At 43.0% G+C, this 19,142-nt stretch overlaps 8 protein-coding genes across 9 annotated transcripts; 7 read left to right on the forward strand and 1 right to left on the reverse strand.

Moving 5' to 3' along the window:
- The first annotated feature begins 12 nt into the window (after positions 1-12).
- Bcsui2 lies at positions 13-1,774 on the forward strand. Its single transcript, XM_001547189.2, has 4 exons — positions 13-338; positions 398-560; positions 620-827; positions 879-1,774. Exons 1-4 carry the CDS (start codon positions 261-263, stop codon positions 1,360-1,362), a joined length of 933 nt encoding a protein of 310 aa, XP_001547239.1. The 5' UTR covers positions 13-260; the 3' UTR covers positions 1,363-1,774.
- Positions 1,775-2,606: 832 nt separating this feature from the next.
- On the forward strand, positions 2,607-3,523 carry BCIN_01g00680 (hypothetical protein). Of its 2 annotated transcripts, none has more exons than XM_024690176.1 (3): positions 2,607-2,892; positions 2,950-3,014; positions 3,078-3,523. In XM_024690176.1, exon 3 carries the CDS (start codon positions 3,078-3,080, stop codon positions 3,381-3,383), a length of 306 nt encoding a protein of 101 aa, XP_024545945.1. In that variant the 5' UTR covers positions 2,607-2,892; positions 2,950-3,014; the 3' UTR covers positions 3,384-3,523. The 2 variants fall into 2 exon arrangements, with proteins under 2 accessions (XP_024545945.1, XP_024545944.1); XM_024690177.1 differs by having other exon boundaries at positions 2,955-3,014.
- A 395-nt stretch (positions 3,524-3,918) lies between these two features.
- BCIN_01g00690 (hypothetical protein) lies at positions 3,919-4,734 on the forward strand. Its single transcript, XM_001547190.2, has one exon. It carries the CDS (start codon positions 4,074-4,076, stop codon positions 4,524-4,526), a length of 453 nt encoding a protein of 150 aa, XP_001547240.1. The 5' UTR covers positions 3,919-4,073; the 3' UTR covers positions 4,527-4,734.
- A 440-nt stretch (positions 4,735-5,174) lies between these two features.
- BCIN_01g00700 (hypothetical protein) lies at positions 5,175-6,321 on the forward strand. The gene is made up of 3 exons (XM_024690178.1): positions 5,175-5,278; positions 5,382-5,525; positions 5,589-6,321. Exon 3 carries the CDS (start codon positions 5,589-5,591, stop codon positions 6,246-6,248), a length of 660 nt encoding a protein of 219 aa, XP_024545946.1. The 5' UTR covers positions 5,175-5,278; positions 5,382-5,525; the 3' UTR covers positions 6,249-6,321.
- Positions 6,322-6,364: 43 nt separating this feature from the next.
- On the reverse strand, positions 6,365-8,422 carry Bcaqp7. Its single transcript, XM_024690179.1, has 3 exons — positions 7,728-8,422; positions 7,359-7,659; positions 6,365-7,285 (listed from the first exon to the last, which is right to left on the reverse strand). The coding sequence occupies exons 1-3, from the start codon at positions 8,163-8,165 to the stop codon at positions 6,660-6,662; spliced, it is 1,365 nt and encodes a 454-aa protein (XP_024545947.1). The 5' UTR covers positions 8,166-8,422; the 3' UTR covers positions 6,365-6,659.
- Positions 8,423-10,314: 1,892 nt separating this feature from the next.
- BCIN_01g00720 (hypothetical protein) lies at positions 10,315-14,175 on the forward strand. Its single transcript, XM_024690180.1, has 2 exons — positions 10,315-13,088; positions 13,146-14,175. The coding sequence occupies exons 1-2, from the start codon at positions 10,693-10,695 to the stop codon at positions 13,537-13,539; spliced, it is 2,790 nt and encodes a 929-aa protein (XP_024545948.1). The 5' UTR covers positions 10,315-10,692; the 3' UTR covers positions 13,540-14,175.
- A 128-nt stretch (positions 14,176-14,303) lies between these two features.
- BCIN_01g00730 (hypothetical protein) lies at positions 14,304-16,972 on the forward strand. Its single transcript, XM_001547196.2, has 3 exons — positions 14,304-15,193; positions 15,330-15,468; positions 15,538-16,972. Exons 1-3 carry the CDS (start codon positions 15,029-15,031, stop codon positions 16,437-16,439), a joined length of 1,206 nt encoding a protein of 401 aa, XP_001547246.2. The 5' UTR covers positions 14,304-15,028; the 3' UTR covers positions 16,440-16,972.
- An 811-nt stretch (positions 16,973-17,783) lies between these two features.
- On the forward strand, positions 17,784-18,937 carry BCIN_01g00740 (hypothetical protein). The gene is made up of 2 exons (XM_001547197.2): positions 17,784-18,199; positions 18,299-18,937. The coding sequence occupies exons 1-2, from the start codon at positions 18,024-18,026 to the stop codon at positions 18,741-18,743; spliced, it is 621 nt and encodes a 206-aa protein (XP_001547247.1). The 5' UTR covers positions 17,784-18,023; the 3' UTR covers positions 18,744-18,937.
- Positions 18,938-19,142: the final 205 nt, after the last annotated feature.

Consider the following 19,142-nt stretch of genomic DNA (forward strand, 5'->3'; position numbering starts at 1 on the left):
TTTTTTTATTTAGCGAGACCATCCCACCACCGGCCCCTCCCCAAATCCCCGACCGAAAGATTGTGACTCTTTCAACCTTAGAGCCTTGTCAACTTTGGGAGAAATCTATCACGAATTTGAATTTGTACAAAGAACAGCAATATCAACATAATCCACCACGTCTGGTCCGACATTTGAAAAAGCTTCTCATATTCGGCGACGAAGCCAAACAAAACCCACAAAGTTTTCACCACGCGCTCAGCCGCGCAACAATCGCAATCATGTCTCTCACAAACTGCCGTTTCTATGAAGAAAAATACCCCGAGATCGATAGCTTCGTCATGGTGAATGTCAAGCAGGTATGGAATCAGAGGCGCCCTCCCAGGTAGAGGGGAAATACTAATCGCCAGCTTCGCAGATCGCAGAGATGGGTGCTTATGTTAAGCTCCTCGAATACGATAACATCGATGGCATGATTCTCCTGTCCGAATTATCTAGACGTCGTATCAGAAGTATCCAAAAACTTATTCGTGTTGGCCGTAATGAGGTTGTCGTTGTTCTCAGAGTCGACAAGGAGAAGGGTATGCTCAAAATCGTTGAATGTTATATTGTGGCGGAAGGCTGATCTGGTCAATTGCAGGTTATATTGATCTTTCCAAACGAAGAGTGTCACCTGAAGATATTGTAAGATGCGAGGAACGATACAATAAGGGTAAAATGGTCCATTCGATTATGCGCCATGTTGCGGAAAAGACCAAGCATCCTATCGAAGAGTTGTACGAGAAAATTGTTTGGCCATTGAACAAGAAATACGGACATGCTGTTGATGCTTTCAAGCTTTCAATAACGTATGGAATTTCCGATCCACCTGGATTTTACATATGCTGACATGAAAATAGAAACGCCGAAACTTGGAACGATGTCGAATTCCCTAACGATGTTGTCGCCGAGGAATTAAAATCATATATTGGAAAACGTCTTACACCGCAACCAACAAAAGTCCGTGCCGATGTCGAAGTTACTTGCTTTGGATATGAGGGAATTGATGCCGTTAAGACCGCTTTAAGAACTGCTGAAGCCAGAAACACCGCCGATAACCAAGTTAAAGTCAAGCTCGTGTCCCCACCACTCTACGTTCTTACAAGCACATGTCTGGAAAAATCTGTCGGTATCTCGACTCTGGAAGCCGCAATCGTGGACATCAGAAAGAACATCGAAGCCGCAGGAGGTGGATTGATCGTCAAGATGGAACCTAAGGCAGTTACCGAGAACGATGATGCTGAATTGCAAGCACTCATGGAGAAGAGAGAACGTGAAAACGCCGAAGTTAGTGGAGATGAGAGCATGAGCGAGAGTGACGAGAACCAGGTCGAGGTTATGTAAAAAGGTTTCATATCAAAGGGGGTATTAAAAGCATTCAAAGGTATTCTAGTTAAGCCAAAATACTAGGTATTGGTTTATAGATTTGTTTGCATTGTAGGCGCATAATAGAGCAATAATAGCTTCTAGTATGCAAATAACGACCAATCAAAAGAAGTTTCTACTATTCCATTTTCCTGTGATGAAAGAAGTGTATGAAATTGTTAGGAGACGCGGAGAGGACAAAGACGTTGCAGAGCATCTTATGGAAGTCTTCAGATTAGGCACCCAAGTATTTTTGACCTGGTTCGCTTAGATACATAAGTTTAGAGTATTGCTCGGTTTTCTCATTAGACTAAATAGTAGCTCGTCTATATATCCATTTCTGGCGCTGATAGATACGGCTACTTGTTACAATTTGTCGTATGCTCCTTTACCTACAGTGCGTGGTGGGTTTTGAGATGTTGTGTCTTTCCGTGCTTGTAACGGGGGAGCTTTTCTTGGGGAAAAAGAGATAGTAGAGTGGAAAAGCTGTATGAGTCAGCAGGAAAGGTATGATGATGTTTTCACTTATGATGTGATGTATTTGTCAAAAATAAGTGTGAAATTGAAGTTCTTTCACACAAATAATGCTTTGGATAGTTGTTACTTGAGCTTCCCTTTCGTAAAGGTAGGTGATAGTTGTCTTTTCACATAGTCATTCATATTCATGTTGGCATGTAAACGATTCTTTGGATAGTCATCTAAGGTTGGAAGTAATATTCATTTCACACCCGTTTTGATAGTTAGGTGACTGAACATGGCCTCCATATCAGTGGAAACTTATTTCATAACTATTTTGACGTATCAGCAAGACTTTGAGTAGTAGCTTTATCCATAAAGTTCTTGTCAATGACTGGAAATGGTGTCTATATTGGCGGAAATGTCATTTCGTACTGCTCTCGATACATAAATCATGCCCATGAAGTACTTCTCAATGACTGGGATCAGTGGTTCATGCCCACTTTGACATATCAATAGCACTTCGAATGATAATTTCACTCATAGAGTCACTCTCAATGACTGACTACAGCATTTACACCCATCACAGTGTTCTCCCATAGTCAATTTATCTCATATCTCATATCTTAAGTGAGTATATCACTTAAAAACCCCTCTCTATGATTGAAAATGTTATATTCAGTCATACATCTTCCTGTTCCCAAGCACATAAAAGGCGCGAGATTCCCCTATTCTCAGAACCTTTCTTCACACGTTAATTCTTCTATGTCGGATCAGATATCCCTCAAACAACGAGAACTCTGGTCTACTTTCCTGCCTTGATAACGTAAAACGTATACCCATCACAATATTTATTTCAACATCTAGATTATACCAATAATCTACTCCACACCAAGCACTCATCATACCCGGTTCTCTATCTTAATTCAATACCCCTTTCAACAAACTCCTGCGTCGAGTCTCTCCATATATCTTTCACGAGTCCATTTTCTGCTCTATTCCAGCATTTTACATTAGGCGAACATTTGGTTCTTTCTTGATCAGCAACCTTCAGTACGTATTGAGTTTGAGAGTGAAATATAAGAAGCTAATAGTTGATCTAACAACAAGCTTAGACTTGCCTCTACAAGGTGTACTTGCTTGTTGAACATTAAGCGATATATATATATTCTATCGTACGTAGCTCTCTTGCCTGCAGATAGTCAAGAACAAAAAGTAACTAATATCAACGGACTTAGATGTGTTATTGGAAATATGTAACACATAGTTGCAGCCCGAAGCATCGATCGAATGGGCAGCCAAGCGAATTCAGATACGGCCCCAAGAGGTGTGAAGAAGCACTGGGAATCTACCGAGATCGCTATTGTTTGCCTATAGTAGAACCAACACCTGAAGAGAAAGCTGCTACACTCGAAGCTAGAACTGATAAATGTCTCGACTGTCGAAGAACCGAAGCAGAACTGCGAGCGGGCTTGCGCCTGTGTGAGGAGATGTCAGAGGTAGGAAATGAGAATATCGATGCATTGAAGGCAATGAGAAAGTGATTTTGGACTGAGAGATGATTTTAGGAGATGTATGCGTGTAAGATAGTAGGATTTCACGGATGGGAATAGTGGCGTTTGATGCATGGACATAATATAATCTAGATAGCCTGAACTTTAGAAAATATGACTTTGTCTTACCACATGTTTATGCTACACAAACGATCCTTCAGACATTCATATTGAAGATCCGTCGGTATGGCTCGAAGTCCTAGTTTCTACTAGTTAAGGTGTAATACCATATGACTTTCCATGTATAAATTACACCTCAGATGGCAAAATCACTCAAAATTTCCCTTCTAATGAGTCAAAAAGGCATTCATACAGTGGAAATGCAAATTCATATCTTTTTGGCATATGAATAATGCTTCAAATTGTATCTACAGTCAAAAAACTCATTGGTAATTGCAAATTAGCACGGAATATGCCTCTCCAATGTGCTCTTAAGTCTCGAGGTTCCTCGAGTTGAGGACCTTTTTTCCTTCTCTTCTCTACAAAACACTTCTTCTGCATACGAAAGGACCTACAGTCTCCAACAGATTAAGAGAAAAAGATATACAATCTACTCTTACCCTACACTCCACTCCATTTCGATACTCAATCTCACTTGAATACTGTATTCCAATCCAACGCCCGACGCGAATCCACTGCTGATCCTCTCTTACATTCCATATTCCAAACTTATTAGCCAAAATGAGCGGTCTTCCCTATCAGCCTACCCCTAAGATGGACTACCACAGAACACCACAGGTATCTCAACCTGCCCGTAATCCACCATTGACATCAACACCGCATCAACAAGCAAGTGGCTCCTACCAGAATGCGCAACCGGCAACCTATCAAGGCGATCCTCAGAAGCTAGCAGCCTCATATACACCTACAAGTAGTCGCTACCATAAAGTTGAACCACAGATCTACTACAAGACACAACAAACACTCCACCCAACACGTCAAGGCTCAGGGGTTCCCAATAGTGAAGTGGCTGCCGCGAAAATAAAGTCACAGGCTGCAGGACGTACTCAGGAGCTCAGAATGATGGTCCCCGAAAGTGTTGGTCAAGTACAACAATCAGCCACAGAGCATGGGCGTCATCATCGTAGACGCAGAAGCAGAGTCAGTAAAGGGCCCTGCTGCAGCATTCTGTGAGAAATGGAATATGTTGTAGGATATCAGTGCATCAAGAAGTACTGTAATGGATGGTAGTTGGGCGGTAGTTCAGGACCAGGATAGTCGGGGTTCGGCTCGTAAACGATGAAACGTGGGGGGAAAGGAGGAAAGTCTCCTATCAATACTGCTTCTAATGGTTGAAAATGGTAAAATGCCAGATTTTCAAACAAAAAATATGACTGGGTCATAAGCGATGGGATATAAATGGGAAGGGAAAAATGTTGCAAGATGCACAAAAATTAAATAGCCTGACTCTTAGAAAAACATAGCTTTTTCATAACCATGCATCTTTGTCCTAACATGACATCGTCGGATCAAAGTAAATAAGTGAAGAAGCATGACTAACTGGACAATAAACCCCCTGAATCATTCCACTTATGATAAAAATGATAAGCGAACACAAAAGACAGGGTGACTGAACAAGAAAAAATGGAAATAGTGAAACAAGTGAAGATTTAGTCAAGCACACACTCGATCAATCATTAAGGGATTCAAAGTTCTCAAGCAGTTGACTAATTTCATCGACCAGTCATTAAATCTTCGGTCGTTGGATGTTGCATGTATGAATAATGCCATGTGATTAATAGAAACACAATTCATATAGTGGGAAGACTTGTCCATGTCTTCGATATTTCCAATCTTTCAGCATTATTAACACTAACCTCATTCAACACTCCATACTACCAACAATTTATCCATCCAAATACCATATTGTCTAGATCAACATCCAGGTAAGTGTTACATTCCAAAGTGCGATACCAGAAATTGAGACTCAAAGTCGTCGTCACTATTGGAAAAACTTCATACCCCAAGGACCCTACCTTGTGCACATAGATCGATATCAAACTCTTGATATTCTCTTTCTATCCGTATCCAGCAATTCTCTTCTTATTTAACCACCGGAATATAATACACATCGCATTCCTACTCGCCACTCCCATCCACCTCTCTATTCATCATCAAAATATTCATCAAATCGTAAGCAACCCCTTCCCACCCCTTCCATACACAGCCAGCCAACTTGCACTCTCCCCTCTACAGATGTGTCTCGACACTCTCTCGAAATTCTCCTGCACTCCATCCCACGACTCCCATAATACGAACCCCATACACGGCTACACAATCAGTAGCACCACAGAATGTGCCCTCGTACTAAAAATATCCAATGCCAGATCCGAACGTGCAAGATACCCCTGTCCAAAAGGGACCCATCAATCTTCCATCGACACGCGCACAGATAATCGCAGAAACTTGTGTCCGGTGTGTACCGAACATTCGGGCAACGGGATAGCTGAAAAGGAATTCGAGATTCGGAGAAAAATAGCTTTGAAGGGGAAGCAGGACATCGAACCAAAGTTGGAGAAGAGAAGACAGAAAGCACTTGAATGGAAAAAGAGAGTTGGAGAGCAAAAGAAAACTGCGAGACCGGCAGAAATTGCAAAACAAGCAGACCTCAAGAAACAACCAAAGCTCTCCAGACACCCAGCACGCGCAAGACACGAAGAACCCAGAAAACTAAATGCACCTACAAGAAGACCACAAGCCAGAGTAGCGAACGAATCCCCAGGCGAAACAGTAGCTAGGAGATATGCAAATCGGCAACTTGACAAGGAGAGGGAATGTCGCGAGGATGAGAATGATAGAATTCAGAGACAGCTCGAACGAGAATTCAGCACGGAGAAAACACAGAGGGGAAGATAAACAAACATTCCCGACTTGTTTCCGAACCCTAGGGATTAGAAGAAAGGAAACTGTTGTATATGTATAATAGAGAAACGTGATATTATCCAAAAAAAAAAAAAAAAAAAAAGAGTATATGAATATCACGTCAAAAATATTTTCAGAAAAAATAGAGATTCATTATAATAATCATAAACGAGATGCATGCTAACCCAAACCATTAAAGTAAGACATCAATCAACACATTATGTTGCCGACGCTATAACGCGCACCTAGAAGGGACCCTCAACATATGTGAAATCAAACACTAGCCAAAATTCCATCCCATCCCTATCGTGCCGTACCATACCATTTTCCATCTCGCCTCACTTTGCAACCCCCCTCATTTATCATAGGGTTTTTCACTCTGCACTCACGTCTCCTGACCAATCCTCAATTATTATGCGTGTTATCTCTCAAATTCTCATTCGTGCTTCCCACAGCCGCACCACCCGTACCACCTGCACCGACCTTCAGAACGCCTTTCTTCCCGTTTCCCACAAGGGTTCCTTCACTATCTCTTTTATTCCTGTGCATTGCTCCCTCCCCACTATGCCCACCACCAATATTCTCATTAGCAAATTCATCCGTATGCAGGCCCCCTTCACTCAACCCCGCAAACTGATCATTCGCATTAGGTGGAGCGGGACTATCACTAAACGGTCTCCTCTTTGTCCCATATTCTTTTGGCGCCCCAAAATGATTCCCATTTTCATGAACATGAGATGCACCACTTTCATCAAGTTCTCTACCCACCAACCCCTCGCTCGCGAAACTGACTCGGTTCTTAATAGCCTGAGCTTCCGGATCAATCACTTCGCCAACGCGTCCTGCGTCTTGACCTGGATTTGCAGTCTCGTATTCAAGCATCTTAATGAATTTGTAGAACGCAGATGCGAGGATGGCGCCGAGAATAGGTCCGACCCAGTAGATCCAGTGGTAACCGGTGAATTGACCGCTGACGACTGAAGGGCCGAAGGAACGGGCTGGATTGACGGATCCGCCAGTAAAGTAGACGCCTGGTGTATGGTCAGCTTGTTTGTGAAGATAGGAGCTGCGTGTTGGAATGTTTGACTTAATTGGAGTACATACCGGTAAGTTCGGCAATAAATAGAGACAGACCTATACCAATCGGGGCAATAAAGGTCCCTTTATGTTTCTCAGCTGCGAGCATGAATATCGTAAAAACTAATTCAGCAGTAAGAAACATCTCGATAAAGAGACCTTGGACAATCGATGTGCCGCCTCCTAAACTAGTTCTGAATGTTATGGGGCCAGGGAAAAGAGCGGAAACAATAGCAGCAGCTGCTATGCCACCAATTATTTGAGCAAAAATTAAAAGAAGACCTCGGAAATATGGGAGAGCACCGACGATACACATTCCCATTGTGACCTATATTTTGTCAATGCCATTACCTGTGGGCAATCGAGAACGGAGAAGAACAGAGTGAAGGTTCTTACCGCAGGGTTAAAAAGACCACCGCTTATACGGAAGAAAACCCATGCATTAACTGCCAGAGAGAAACCAAAACATAAAGATACATAAAGTAGTTGAGCTGGATTGCTTGGTGTTCCGACGACATTCGAATCATTGGCCGGCGTTGCTAATAGAGCTACTTGGGTACCTGAAAACGCAAAGAAGAGAAAGAGGGTCGTTCCCGCGAATTCTGCCACTGTTGCCACGAAATGATTTCGGGTCTTGTTATGTAAGTGAAGCCATCTATGAGCGTTTTTAAGTGGCTTTGTTGTGTAACTGACTGTATCTGGTACCCACTTAGTGAAAGGAACTCGATTTGACTTTAATGAATCTCTGCCGGCATGAGACTTTCGCGATTTTTTGCTGTCGTTGAAAAATGGTAGTACGAAACCACCGCCATCTCGAGGCTCGTTGATATTCATGATGGCTAGTTGAATCGACGACGAATTGAATAAAGAACGGCAATGCAGATGGGTATAGGATGGAAATCAGAATAACAGTTGAGTATTTATACTCATTCAAGTAGATGTAATCAGCAACGAAAGAGGAATGTAATGTACAAAGAGAGCCGAGGGGTCGACCTGAAATAAAGAAACCCCCGCACCGCTGAGGAAAAGCTCCAGATCTTGAACTACAAAGCAACAACATAACTAGTTTCAATTGGATAGATCTCTAACCCTGAACCTCGAACTACATATACGTCAGATTTACGAAGCGGGGAATCTCATGACAGCTAAAGCAGTAGGTTGCAGATTTTACTCCTTTGTATCGCAAAAGAATGGTTCGTTAGAGATGGGAAGGAGACCAAGCAACAGCCAGATACATAAACTGCGGGAAGATGATAAATGATGATGTTGTGGCAGATGTCGTCCCTATCCAAAGCCAAAACTAGCAATTTTATATGCGAAGACGGACGTAACTGAACAATTGCGGCTTGAAGGGAACTAGCTTTATATCAAGCCAAGTGATGGCTCAATTGATCTTGGCCGTTAAAACAAGTATTAAACGTCGGACAGACTTCACAAATAGTACGGAAACATTACAACAAGCATGAAAAAGCACGGGAAAGAAACTATAGGATGCTTCAACGGCTCACAGCACGTCTAAACTTTCCATATAAGAATTCTGGAAGCAGTGAAATATCAAGCACTGATGTGGGCTTGATGTGGCGAAAACAATTGCTTAGAACTACCAAGTAATGAATGCCACGTCGATGAATGGTTGTGAGGGAGAAGTATATGTCAAAATTTGAGTTGTACTTGAAGATTTGAAGTCTTGAGCTTGACGTAGTGTTAGAGCGTACTAGTTGTTGCTGTAGATGAACTTGATTGTCTTGGCGATGTTGATGTGTATCAAGGAAGGCGCAAATGGATTGAGCAAAACATAGAGGAGTCATCTTCTTGATTGCGATCTGGGAAGGTTGGGGAAACTCATTGGCGGTAAATGAAATGCCTCGTAGAATGCTCCTGGTAGTCTGGTAAGGAGACAATGAAGACAGATTGATAGCAGCCCTGGAAACTCTGTTGAGGGTCTGTCTTGAGCGCAGAAAACGCAAATGCCGAACCTGGAAGGCGCATTATATCTTTTGACCAAAGGGGGTTCATTTTTTTAGAATCCTTTAATCTCCTCCATTTAGGAAGGAAAGATATTGATCGATTTCGAGGGTTTCGACAACTGTTCGGACTGACTTCCGCAAGCGACGTAGAAGTATTGATTGGTAAGACCAAACTGAGTGTAAAGGAAAACGAGAAAGAAGCATATGCACTTAGGTAATAACAATAGCAATAACAATAACCTTGAGTGTGATGATCCGGACATCCATCGTGTGTCGTGGAAAGGGATACGAACTACCTGCCCACCCAAGCAATCTTCGAACGAACTCCTTTTTGGTGCTTGATAAATTCCTTCAAAGTATCTCCAGCTAGGTGGCTCGGGTGGGTAAAAATAGTGTGAACACAGCCACACGAATTTCCTCTTTAGACCATGCAAGTTGATTAAATAACCCGGCTGCAAATCGATGACATACATCGTACTTGGTGTTAATCTCCATGAGACACACACCCGGTTGCAGGTGTCTATCTATGTTCACTGGGACCGGTGAGCTCATCGATGCTCATCTTCATTACTCTATTTCAGTGGGGAGCGATGGCAAAGAATTCGAGAGTGGCTGATCGGGTATGTGTGGATATGCGTACCTATGTGCGGAGTAGTTGTATGAAAACGCCTAATGTGTGCACCTCTTTGTGTTGGCACGGCTATTGCTTTGCTGGCAAGAGAGTGCAATGAAGATTAGTCGCAAGTACTAGTGAGAGTCGTGTAGTAGGAGCTGTGGAGTAGGAGTCGAGTAGGAGTCGAGTAGGCGTCGAGCAGTAGTCGTCGAGTAGACGAACTAGAGTAGCATCGCAAGCAATAGCTTGGGGCAGAGGCAACACACAACACATAGATGCATATATGTACACCTAGGTATTTCCTGGTAATATATTGAATTTTATAACAATTATCATAATAATGGTAATAAACTGCTAAATCAGAATTTATTGAATTATCTCTCTCTCTCTCTCTCTCTCTCTTGCTTGTCGTATTGCAATCCTCGTGGATGAATACCTGAGCCACAGACCCCTCCCTCCTCCTTGCGTGAACTAAAAATGCGTGATCGTCACAAACAACTGATTCATCCCGCTCGCCTACCAACTTTCTTGTGGCTCAATTCTGTTGCTTGTATCCCAACCCACGACGACTTTCACCACCACCTCCAACCTTGTTCTCCCCCTTACCAGCAACTCTTTGGTTTTGTTTGTATTTTGCAGCAAGAGTATTTTACAAAGATCCTTTCCCATCAAGTCGGATGCGATCAAGCTCACGCGAGTTCCAGCTGAAGAGCTGAAGGAGTTATATGTCGGTGCTCTCGAGTTATTTAAGCTTTTGAATTCAAACAATACGATACCCACCATGCGACCTCCAAGAATCGTGATAGTTGTTGCTTTTCTCCTTACTACTTTCTTTCTTACCTTTTTATCTCTGCGGTCCTCTCATGCACCGCAAAATGTATCTGCCACTACCACTACTCCCAAAACCGGAATACAATCATTATTCTCCTTCCGGGCCCCATTCTCGCTCTTCCCTCCCAATGCGATTATAACTCTTACGAATGACAACACGACTGCTTTCCTGGCAAGGCCTGCTGCCTTTGGACCTCTACTTCCCAACGAAGGATTAAAGGGTCAGTTATGGATAGGAAGTGGATTTGGGGATGATAGCATACGACAAGGTCCTGTTGCCTCCGGGGCTGAAGGCGAATTAGGATGCAGTGATGTGCCAGATTGGGTCGATAATTTTGCAAAGTCTGGCGCGGCAGAAGGAGCCAAATCTGGAGACGATAAATCTGCGACGACTTTAAGCAAATCGAAAACAAACAAAAGGGCAAATGGCGATAAAACTTTCATCGATCGCACGTCGAGCAGTTTTTCGAAAGGCAAACATAATGCAGGAGAGCCTTCCGCTGATGATGGTACCGACGATTACCTTCACCATCCTCTATCTGGATCAACAGTATCAAAACACACGGACATGCAACCTAAAGATCTCAAGGTAAATCATGCAGATATTCAATCCATACAGGAAGGTGCGGAAATAGCCGGCAAGGTTGTACTGTTGAGTCGTGGAGGCTGTGGATTTCTAGAAAAAGTGAAGTGGGTACAACGTAGGGGTGGAATCGCCTTGATTGTTGGTGATGACAAAAGTGGAGGACCACTAATTCAGATGTATGCTCGAGGTGATACCTCAAATGTCACCATACCAGCTATATTTACTTCGCGTACCACGGCCCATCTACTCTCTTCACTAATAGGCCCCGGCACCTTTATGGAAGATGCACTGGATGAAAGTGGCAAGACGACATTGAAAGTCCAAAAGAATGACAAAGCAAAGAAAGTTGCCAAAAAGAAGACGAAGGAATCTCAGCCCACATTTACAGCTACTACAGCGACACCCAAAGCTACGAAAGCGAATCGAATAAATCGGAAGAAGGCGACCAAGAAGTTGTCTACAAAAGTGGAAGGCGAGACTACAACAATCGAAACGCAGAAACCAGGATGGTTCAAGTCGTTGTTCTATGGAACTGGTGGACGAAGTTCTGTAAAAGATAGTAGCCGACCACCTAGCAGCGGTCAACTTGATTGGGTTCTTGTTGACGATTGGAAGGATGATGATAACGCTGGCACGAAGAAAATCTCAACCGCCAAACTTACAGGTCAAGAAAAGGCGGATGCTGACAAAAAATCACAGCAAAGTAGCAAGGATGGAAATAAGCCTGCAACAGGTGATGATTTTGTAATTGGTGTTCAGGATTGGCGTGATCCAGATTTAGTAGGGTCATCTGATAGCAAGGATTCCGAAAAGAACTTGAAAACAGGTACCACAAAGACAGACGGGAAGTCTGATGCAAATAAGGCAAAGAATGAATCACCAAAGCCGACAAAGGCGGGAAAAAAGAATTCAGGTGGTGCCACACAAGAAGAGACTGAAGTGGCGCCTAAACTGCGAGGAGGAAGCATTACTCCTGGCAGTGGAGAATATGCTCCTAAACTCGCATCGGAAGCGGATAAGACTAAAGCCAAGGAGACTACTGAAAAATCAGGCTCATCTGGTAGCAAGACAAAGGGTATTTTGACAACTATTTTTGGTGATGATGAAGAGGACTTCGAATTCTTCGCGCCAGGGTCAAGCAGTACGGGCAGTGTTGATATTGATGATGAGAACGAAGAGGATGATGATGATGATGATGGAGAAGACGGGGAAGACGGTCTTTGGGTTACATTGACACCTACCAGTGGAGCTAGTCCATTCCTTGACACTCTATTAGTATTAGTTGTCAGTCCACTGGTCACTTTGACTGTGGTCTACGCATTGCTACTCCTGAGATCTAGAATAAGGCGACGTCGTTGGAGAGCACCTAAATCGGTTGTCGAAAGATTACCTGTCAGAACTTACCAAACCATTAATACACCTGGCAATCGATCTCCAACGGTTCCATCCCCAACTAGTTCTTCAGCATCCACCCCACTCCTATCACATACAACACCAGGTAGACCTCGTCCGAGATCACGGACAACAACAGGGATTCCAGAGCCTGGGGATATTGCTCGAGTCAATTCAAATCCATTACAAGTACCACTACTCACAGCACCTCAGCCTAATGAACATGAGAAAAATGTTGGTTCGCCCAGTCAATGGAAGAAATATATGGGTAAGCAAATAGAGTGTGTGGTTTGCTTAGAGGAATATGTGGATGGCGTCAGTCAAGTCATGAGTTTACCTTGTGGCCATGAATTCCACGTGGATTGCATGTATGTGCCCTTTTCTTTACTTCCGCCGTTTACAATCTATTGACACTTGTTTCTTAGAACACCCTGGTTAACAACTCGCCGCCGGACATGTCCTATCTGTAAAGGCGATGTCGTTCGTTCCCTCGCTCGAGGATCATCTTCTTCTCCACGTTATGAAGCTTATCATGATGATGACAGTGATGACGATATTCAAGTTCAAGCAGCAGAAAATGTAAATACTACTTCCTCGTCTGCGCTACCCATTTCCCGCAATCTTGAAGATGAGATTGAAGGGGATCTAGAACAGGGAATTTCTCCTCCGATACCAAGTCACTCTGGCAGACCTAGCAGACGAGGAGAAAGTTGGAGGAGTATGTTGGTTGATAGTTCTATGAATTTGTTTAGCGGGAGTCCATCGTCTCAATCGAGCAGTAGAAGTCCTAGAAGAGGGGAGGAAGATAGGAATCGGTGATCAGGTCCTAGGGGATGAATATCACAATCTTATGATGAGAGAGGTGGGAATGGGTGGGAAGAGCAATGGAGTCAACCATGGGGAAGTAATTTATGTACTAGGTAATCTTGAGCATCGCCACACCTGTCGACTCGCCACTACGTTGACAGTAGGTGTAAGAGGGGTAGGAGGTGTATGGATGAAGAAAGATGAACGTCTCTTTTGTATGGGTGTATGGGATTAAACTAGGTTAAGAAGCTAAGGGACGGCAAAGGATTGATGGATGGATAGGTATTTTAAGACCTACCTACTTACTTGGGAGAATCAGGAGTGGGATGGAATGAGGATTCTGGGGAAAGGCATGGATGGCGTATATCATTCGTTTGCCTACTACTTATCTAGTTACTTTATAAGCTATTCTCCTTCGTTATACTCACATCATCACTAGATATCGCTTGTGACGCCCATACGACATCAAGTCTGAAACCTGCCAAAGTTAAAACCACTACTCGGGAGCGTATGATAAGATGGATCAAGAGACACTATCAAAGCCCCTTGTCAGATGTCGATTCTAAAACCATGGGGAGGGTGTGAATGGGTTGATGGCTGGGATTGTTGATGGATGAATGACCACAATATAAATAGAAAGATCAACCAATCGGCTAACAGCCTGACGCCATGTGGCGCTTTGCGGAGTGGAAACTGCCGAGGAAATGTTGGCGTGAGATGATGTAAAGAAAGCTGGGACCAATTGGGGAAGTTGATTGCATTGAAACCCTTTATCAGCCACTTAATCAGCCACCCGTTTTGGTAGATCCCATCTACTTACCCCGTGTGTGAGTACTTCCCATTGAATGACCACGAACAAGTCAATGGTTGTGTGGTCTCCTTCTGCTTTTACAGATGACTTGAAGATATACGAGCAGATCTCTTTGTGTAGAACCCTACGTTTTTAAAGCTTGCTTTGCAACCAACAGACCAGACCGACCTTGACCTGTTTCCCGGCCTCCGGTCCCGTAATTGACTCAACGGACGCAGTCAATGCATGATTCAGTCATTGAGTCCTTGATTATATGTGCACGAGCCGGCTCTGCATGATCGCCTTCTTTGCGACACTGCTATAGGCACGATACCTATTTGGTGCGACGGGAGTTGGTATTTAAAGCGGAAGCGCGGGGCTTGGGGAAGCTGCGAATTTCATTTTGTGGATTCGAAGAGTCAAGATTAGGAAGGGAAAGAATAGACGTCGATACTTCTATGCGGACGAACTGGATTTCGAAGATTGTATTATATTTATCGTGAGAAATCGCATTGCGAAAGGATTCGAAATAGTTGATTGAGGTTGGATTCGATTCTCCGCGCTTGCGCTGCGCATCGGGGTCGACGGGCCTGTTGGCATTCAAGCTTGTTATTTTACGAAGCGGTCGAATATTACACTGCACGAAGTGGGACATAGAAGTCTTAGAGCTTAAATTAGGAGTTGTTTATTGGTATCGGCTACGCAGGCATCATGGCCGTGGAGAAATCAACCGGTAGAATGGACGAAGAGAAGGGCCTCGCCAGTGGCGCAGATGCTGAGGTTGTAGACGCTGATGATTTGGCTGTCCAATGGCTTTGTGGATGGTCCAGATGTGTTACAAGGAAAAGGCTGCCTGGGGCGGCGACATGGCTGGAGGTATGTTAGCTCTTGTGATTCGTGATGGACTTCCTCCTCTTATAAGTATCCTGCCCATACAAGTTTGGTGGGGTTAAATTAAAGATCAGGATCGAAATTGAATTTGGACTCAAACAGCTAACTCGTGTCTACAAAGCTTATAGCAGTTGCTCTATTAGTAACAATGCTATACTACCAGCAACACACGTTGGGATGCTTGGGATTGGCAATGTTCGGATTTGGTAGTGCGGCTGCGTTACCTAATACTACTCTACCTTCATATGTATTTGAATATGGTAAGGGTTCAGTTCAATATATCAAACATTCATATTATTACAGTATCCACTAACATGTGGGTTTATTAGCACCAATCGTCTGGTTAGATCAATCAGAAATGTATTTTCCCTCGGACATATACGCTCAAGTCCTTAATACTAAACCTTATGTCAATCGTTCATTGATACCCGAGGACACCCTTCCATCTCCTCTCAATCTTGAGACAATTGATAAACTGAACAATTGGGGTCTAGATGTCTATCTAACATCCACAGTTGATATCACCACCTCCCCTTCCTACCTAACCGGAGTTGTCCCTTCTTCCACAACCGGTCGCACACAAGATGCCATCTCCTGTTCCGTAATTCTGACCGATCACGGAGATGGTTTGGTCGATGTCTTCTACATGTATTTCTATGCCTACAATCAAGGAAATACAGTACTTGGTCAAGAGCTAGGTAACCATATAGGAGACTGGGAACATAACATGATTCGATTTGTAAACGGTACCCCTCAAACGGTCTGGTATTCGCAACATGCAAATGGACAAGCTTTCTTATATTCGGTTGTTGAGAAGAATGGAAAGAGACCAATTGCTTATTCGGCAAGAGGAAGTCATGCTAATTATGCGATTTCGGGAACGCATGATCATACAATCCCGGATTTAAATTTGCCAGCGGGATTACTTCAAGATTATACATCGAGAGGAACGATATGGGACCCGGTTCTCTCATCGTATTTCTACACGTACGATATTTCGACTAAAAAATTCTCGAAAGCAAGTGAGGATAGTCCAGTACAGGCGATGGAGTATTTGGGGAAATGGGGAGATGCACAGTATCCAGAGGATGATAAGAGACAGAAGAAATTCTTTGGCTTCTGGAAGTATGTGGGAGGACCAACGGGACCAGCGACTAAGGGGTTGGTGAGGGACAAGGTTTGTCCTGACAATGGGATTTTGTGTATTATCAGAGATATCTTGGTTCCTTAATGAGGAATTCTTAGCTTTTGCTTGGATCTTTTCTTTGGGTGGGATGACTGATGGGTCCGAATGAGGGTATGGTGCTTAGAGTGTTTTTCATTACTGTTTGTGGGATGGAATTTTTGCGGAATGGGTTGGTTTGGGGTTCTTGGGGGTTTTCATTGTGTGATGGGATAGATGACAATTCATTGGTTTTGGGATGGTGTATGGGTAGATGATATGATACGATATGATATGAGACGGCAAGTCAGGATGGGATGCGATGCGATGGAACGGGTCATAGATTGTACGATTCGGGTTCTTTTATGAAAGCTAACGAATGGCTGGATGAGATGAGATGAAGTTGGATTACCATAAAGTGTGGTATGGAATGAGATGAGGCGAGGTGAGATAAGACGGCTTGAGTTGGAAATTGTTATAAATAGATGGATGGAGAATAGTGGATGGTGGATGGTGGATGGTGGATATAAATGTCTGGGTATATATATAGTGTAGTGTAGTGTAGTGTAGTATACAATGAGATTATGTCTATATTGAATTCATATTTGAAATTGAGATTTGAGATGAAGTGGAAATGGAAATGGAAATTCAATTTGTAAATGTATCTGAATAAGCAAGGAGGATGAATTTGTATGTATGTATATATGTAGATAGATACCTAGGTAATCAATTAGTCGAAGCGAAAACCCAAGTAAAGAGAGAATAGAAAAGCAATTTCTGTTTCTGTATATTTGGATATGTCTTTTTTTCCCTTGAATATTAATTAGATGGCTTATGAGTAAGAGTAAGAATAAAAGATAAGTGGGTGAGTGTGGTGTAGTGTAGTGTAATGTAGTGTGGTGTGGTGTTTTGTTTTAATAAATAAGTATAATAAAGTAAAGTAAATATATAAGTAATACAATTTGATATAACACAACATATTGAAACTTGAATTTGATAATGATGGTAATGAGTATATGGAGGTTGATAGGTAGATAGATAGATGAGTATGAGTATGAGTATGAGGTTCTTTTCTATTTCTATTTCTATTTCTATTTCTATTTCTAATATTTATTATAATATCATCTAATTCATCTCATCTCCTCTTATATCTTAGGAACTTCATCGATTAATTGCATTTAAAGATATCTATATATATATATATATAGGTAGGTAAATGTGAAGCATATATATTTATTTATATCAAGTATAATGATAATGATATGATAATGATGCATTCACTACTCAACTGAACCGATTGGGTTTAGCTCCGCGGGGAGAGAGGGAGGGAGGGAGAAATTGTGAAATTATGTCATAGTTATCTATCTAGGTCAGGTACGTACCGGTACGTACATAGCTACATCCCTCACTTACGTTATTGGTAGTAAAAAAATACTTGGAGAGAGCTTGAGTGATCATAGTTGAAGCTTTAATATCTATCACTCTGTAGTATAATAATTAATTGTACGCATTGAATCAGATTGAGAATCGCAAACTCAAACTTTCAACCTCGCTCAAACGCTCGCGATATCATATCGATAAAAATATCAATTGTGCTCGATATCATCACATACGAATACAATACAATACGATACAGTACAATACGATATCACAATGTTACCATCAAATCTCAGACATATACCGCGCTCGCTTTCTAAGAGCTCGCTATCTATCTCTATCTCCAAAGCTATTTCTGCATCTATATCTACATCTACATCCTCGCCAACACACTCCAGGAGACAATTCGCCAGTACCGCTTCCAAAAAGGATCAGAATAGGATATATTCCCCGTACGTGCCCTTTTCTCCTCCTCTCCCACCAAGAGAAAAAGAAAGAAACATTCCAGCCATAGCCACAAACCGCTAACCTCCCCCTCCCCCCAAAAATAGAGTGCGCTACCCCCCCGACCTCGCAACCCACATCAGCACCAGCACCTCGACCTCCAAACCTCTCCTCACTCTCTGGACCACCTCCTACTGCTCCACCTGCAAAACCGTCTCTCCGCTGCTGCGCTCGATCCTCGAATCCGGCGTCGGAGAAAAAGAAGGCGGAGTCCTGTTTGCGGAAATCGAATACGATGCCCCGGATATTATGAATGAGGGCTTGGGAATGCGGTACATGGTGAGGAGTGTGCCGAGTCTAGTGGGGTTTTGGAGGGGCGAGGTGATGGGAGGGGAGGGGGAGCGGTTGGGCAGTAGAGAGATTCAGGAGTTGGGGAGGGAGGGCTTGGAGGAGTGGGTGAGGGCGTGTGCGAGGAAAGGGGGGGAGTGGAGAGAGGGGCATCCGGGGGGCGAGGGACTTTTTGGTGGGTTGTGGAAGGGTTGGGGGAAATGAGGGGGTGGGCTTGAGTTTTTTTTGTATATATATATATGCGTGTATTTTTATTTCTGTCGTTTTATCACATATCACATATCACAGATTAGATTACATATTTCCATAATATTTGGATAAAATTGAATGAAGCCAAACAAACCATTTTTATGATCTACCTACCTCATTCCCCTCCTACTATCTTCTAATTATGATTATTGGGAGAATGTATATATATATACATGTGTGTCTGTATCTCACATGAGGGCATATTAGACATATCAGGCACATCAACTATCCATAATTCATATCAGATTGACAATTAATGGGGGCAAGCCCCCAAACCCCCTGGCTCGCTGCGCTCGATGGTGGGATCTGTATGTATCTATGTATTGGTTTAGTGAGCTAGGTAGATAAATAGAT

The sequence above is a fragment of the Botrytis cinerea genome, chromosome 1 (assembly GCF_000143535.2).
Source record: "Botrytis cinerea B05.10 chromosome 1, complete sequence".
Classification (NCBI taxonomy): Eukaryota; Fungi; Ascomycota; class Leotiomycetes; order Helotiales; family Sclerotiniaceae; genus Botrytis; species Botrytis cinerea.

Coding starts and splice junctions, on each gene's coding strand:
- BCIN_01g00720 (XM_024690180.1), top strand. CDS start 10,693: ATGCGACCTCCAAGAATCGTGATAGTTGTTGCTTTTCTCCTTACTACT. Junction 13,089..13,145: donor GAATTCCACGTGGATTGCAT/GTATGTGCCCTT, acceptor CTTGTTTCTTAG/AACACCCTGGTTAACAACTC.
- BCIN_01g00740 (XM_001547197.2), top strand. CDS start 18,024: ATGTTACCATCAAATCTCAGACATATACCGCGCTCGCTTTCTAAGAGC. Junction 18,200..18,298: donor CAGAATAGGATATATTCCCC/GTACGTGCCCTT, acceptor CCCCAAAAATAG/AGTGCGCTACCCCCCCGACC.
- BCIN_01g00690 (XM_001547190.2), top strand. CDS start 4,074: ATGAGCGGTCTTCCCTATCAGCCTACCCCTAAGATGGACTACCACAGA.
- BCIN_01g00700 (XM_024690178.1), top strand. CDS start 5,589: ATGTGTCTCGACACTCTCTCGAAATTCTCCTGCACTCCATCCCACGAC.
- Bcsui2 (XM_001547189.2), top strand. CDS start 261: ATGTCTCTCACAAACTGCCGTTTCTATGAAGAAAAATACCCCGAGATC. Junction 339..397: donor TCATGGTGAATGTCAAGCAG/GTATGGAATCAG, acceptor CCAGCTTCGCAG/ATCGCAGAGATGGGTGCTTA. Junction 561..619: donor CAGAGTCGACAAGGAGAAGG/GTATGCTCAAAA, acceptor GGTCAATTGCAG/GTTATATTGATCTTTCCAAA.
- BCIN_01g00680 (XM_024690176.1), top strand. CDS start 3,078: ATGTGTTATTGGAAATATGTAACACATAGTTGCAGCCCGAAGCATCGA.
- Bcaqp7 (XM_024690179.1), bottom strand. CDS start 8,165: ATGAATATCAACGAGCCTCGAGATGGCGGTGGTTTCGTACTACCATTT. Junction 7,660..7,727: donor GTGGTCTTTTTAACCCTGCG/GTAAGAACCTTC, acceptor GACAAAATATAG/GTCACAATGGGAATGTGTAT. Junction 7,286..7,358: donor ATTTATTGCCGAACTTACCG/GTATGTACTCCA, acceptor ACCATACACCAG/GCGTCTACTTTACTGGCGGA.
- BCIN_01g00730 (XM_001547196.2), top strand. CDS start 15,029: ATGGCCGTGGAGAAATCAACCGGTAGAATGGACGAAGAGAAGGGCCTC. Junction 15,194..15,329: donor GGGCGGCGACATGGCTGGAG/GTATGTTAGCTC, acceptor GTGTCTACAAAG/CTTATAGCAGTTGCTCTATT. Junction 15,469..15,537: donor TTCATATGTATTTGAATATG/GTAAGGGTTCAG, acceptor TGGGTTTATTAG/CACCAATCGTCTGGTTAGAT.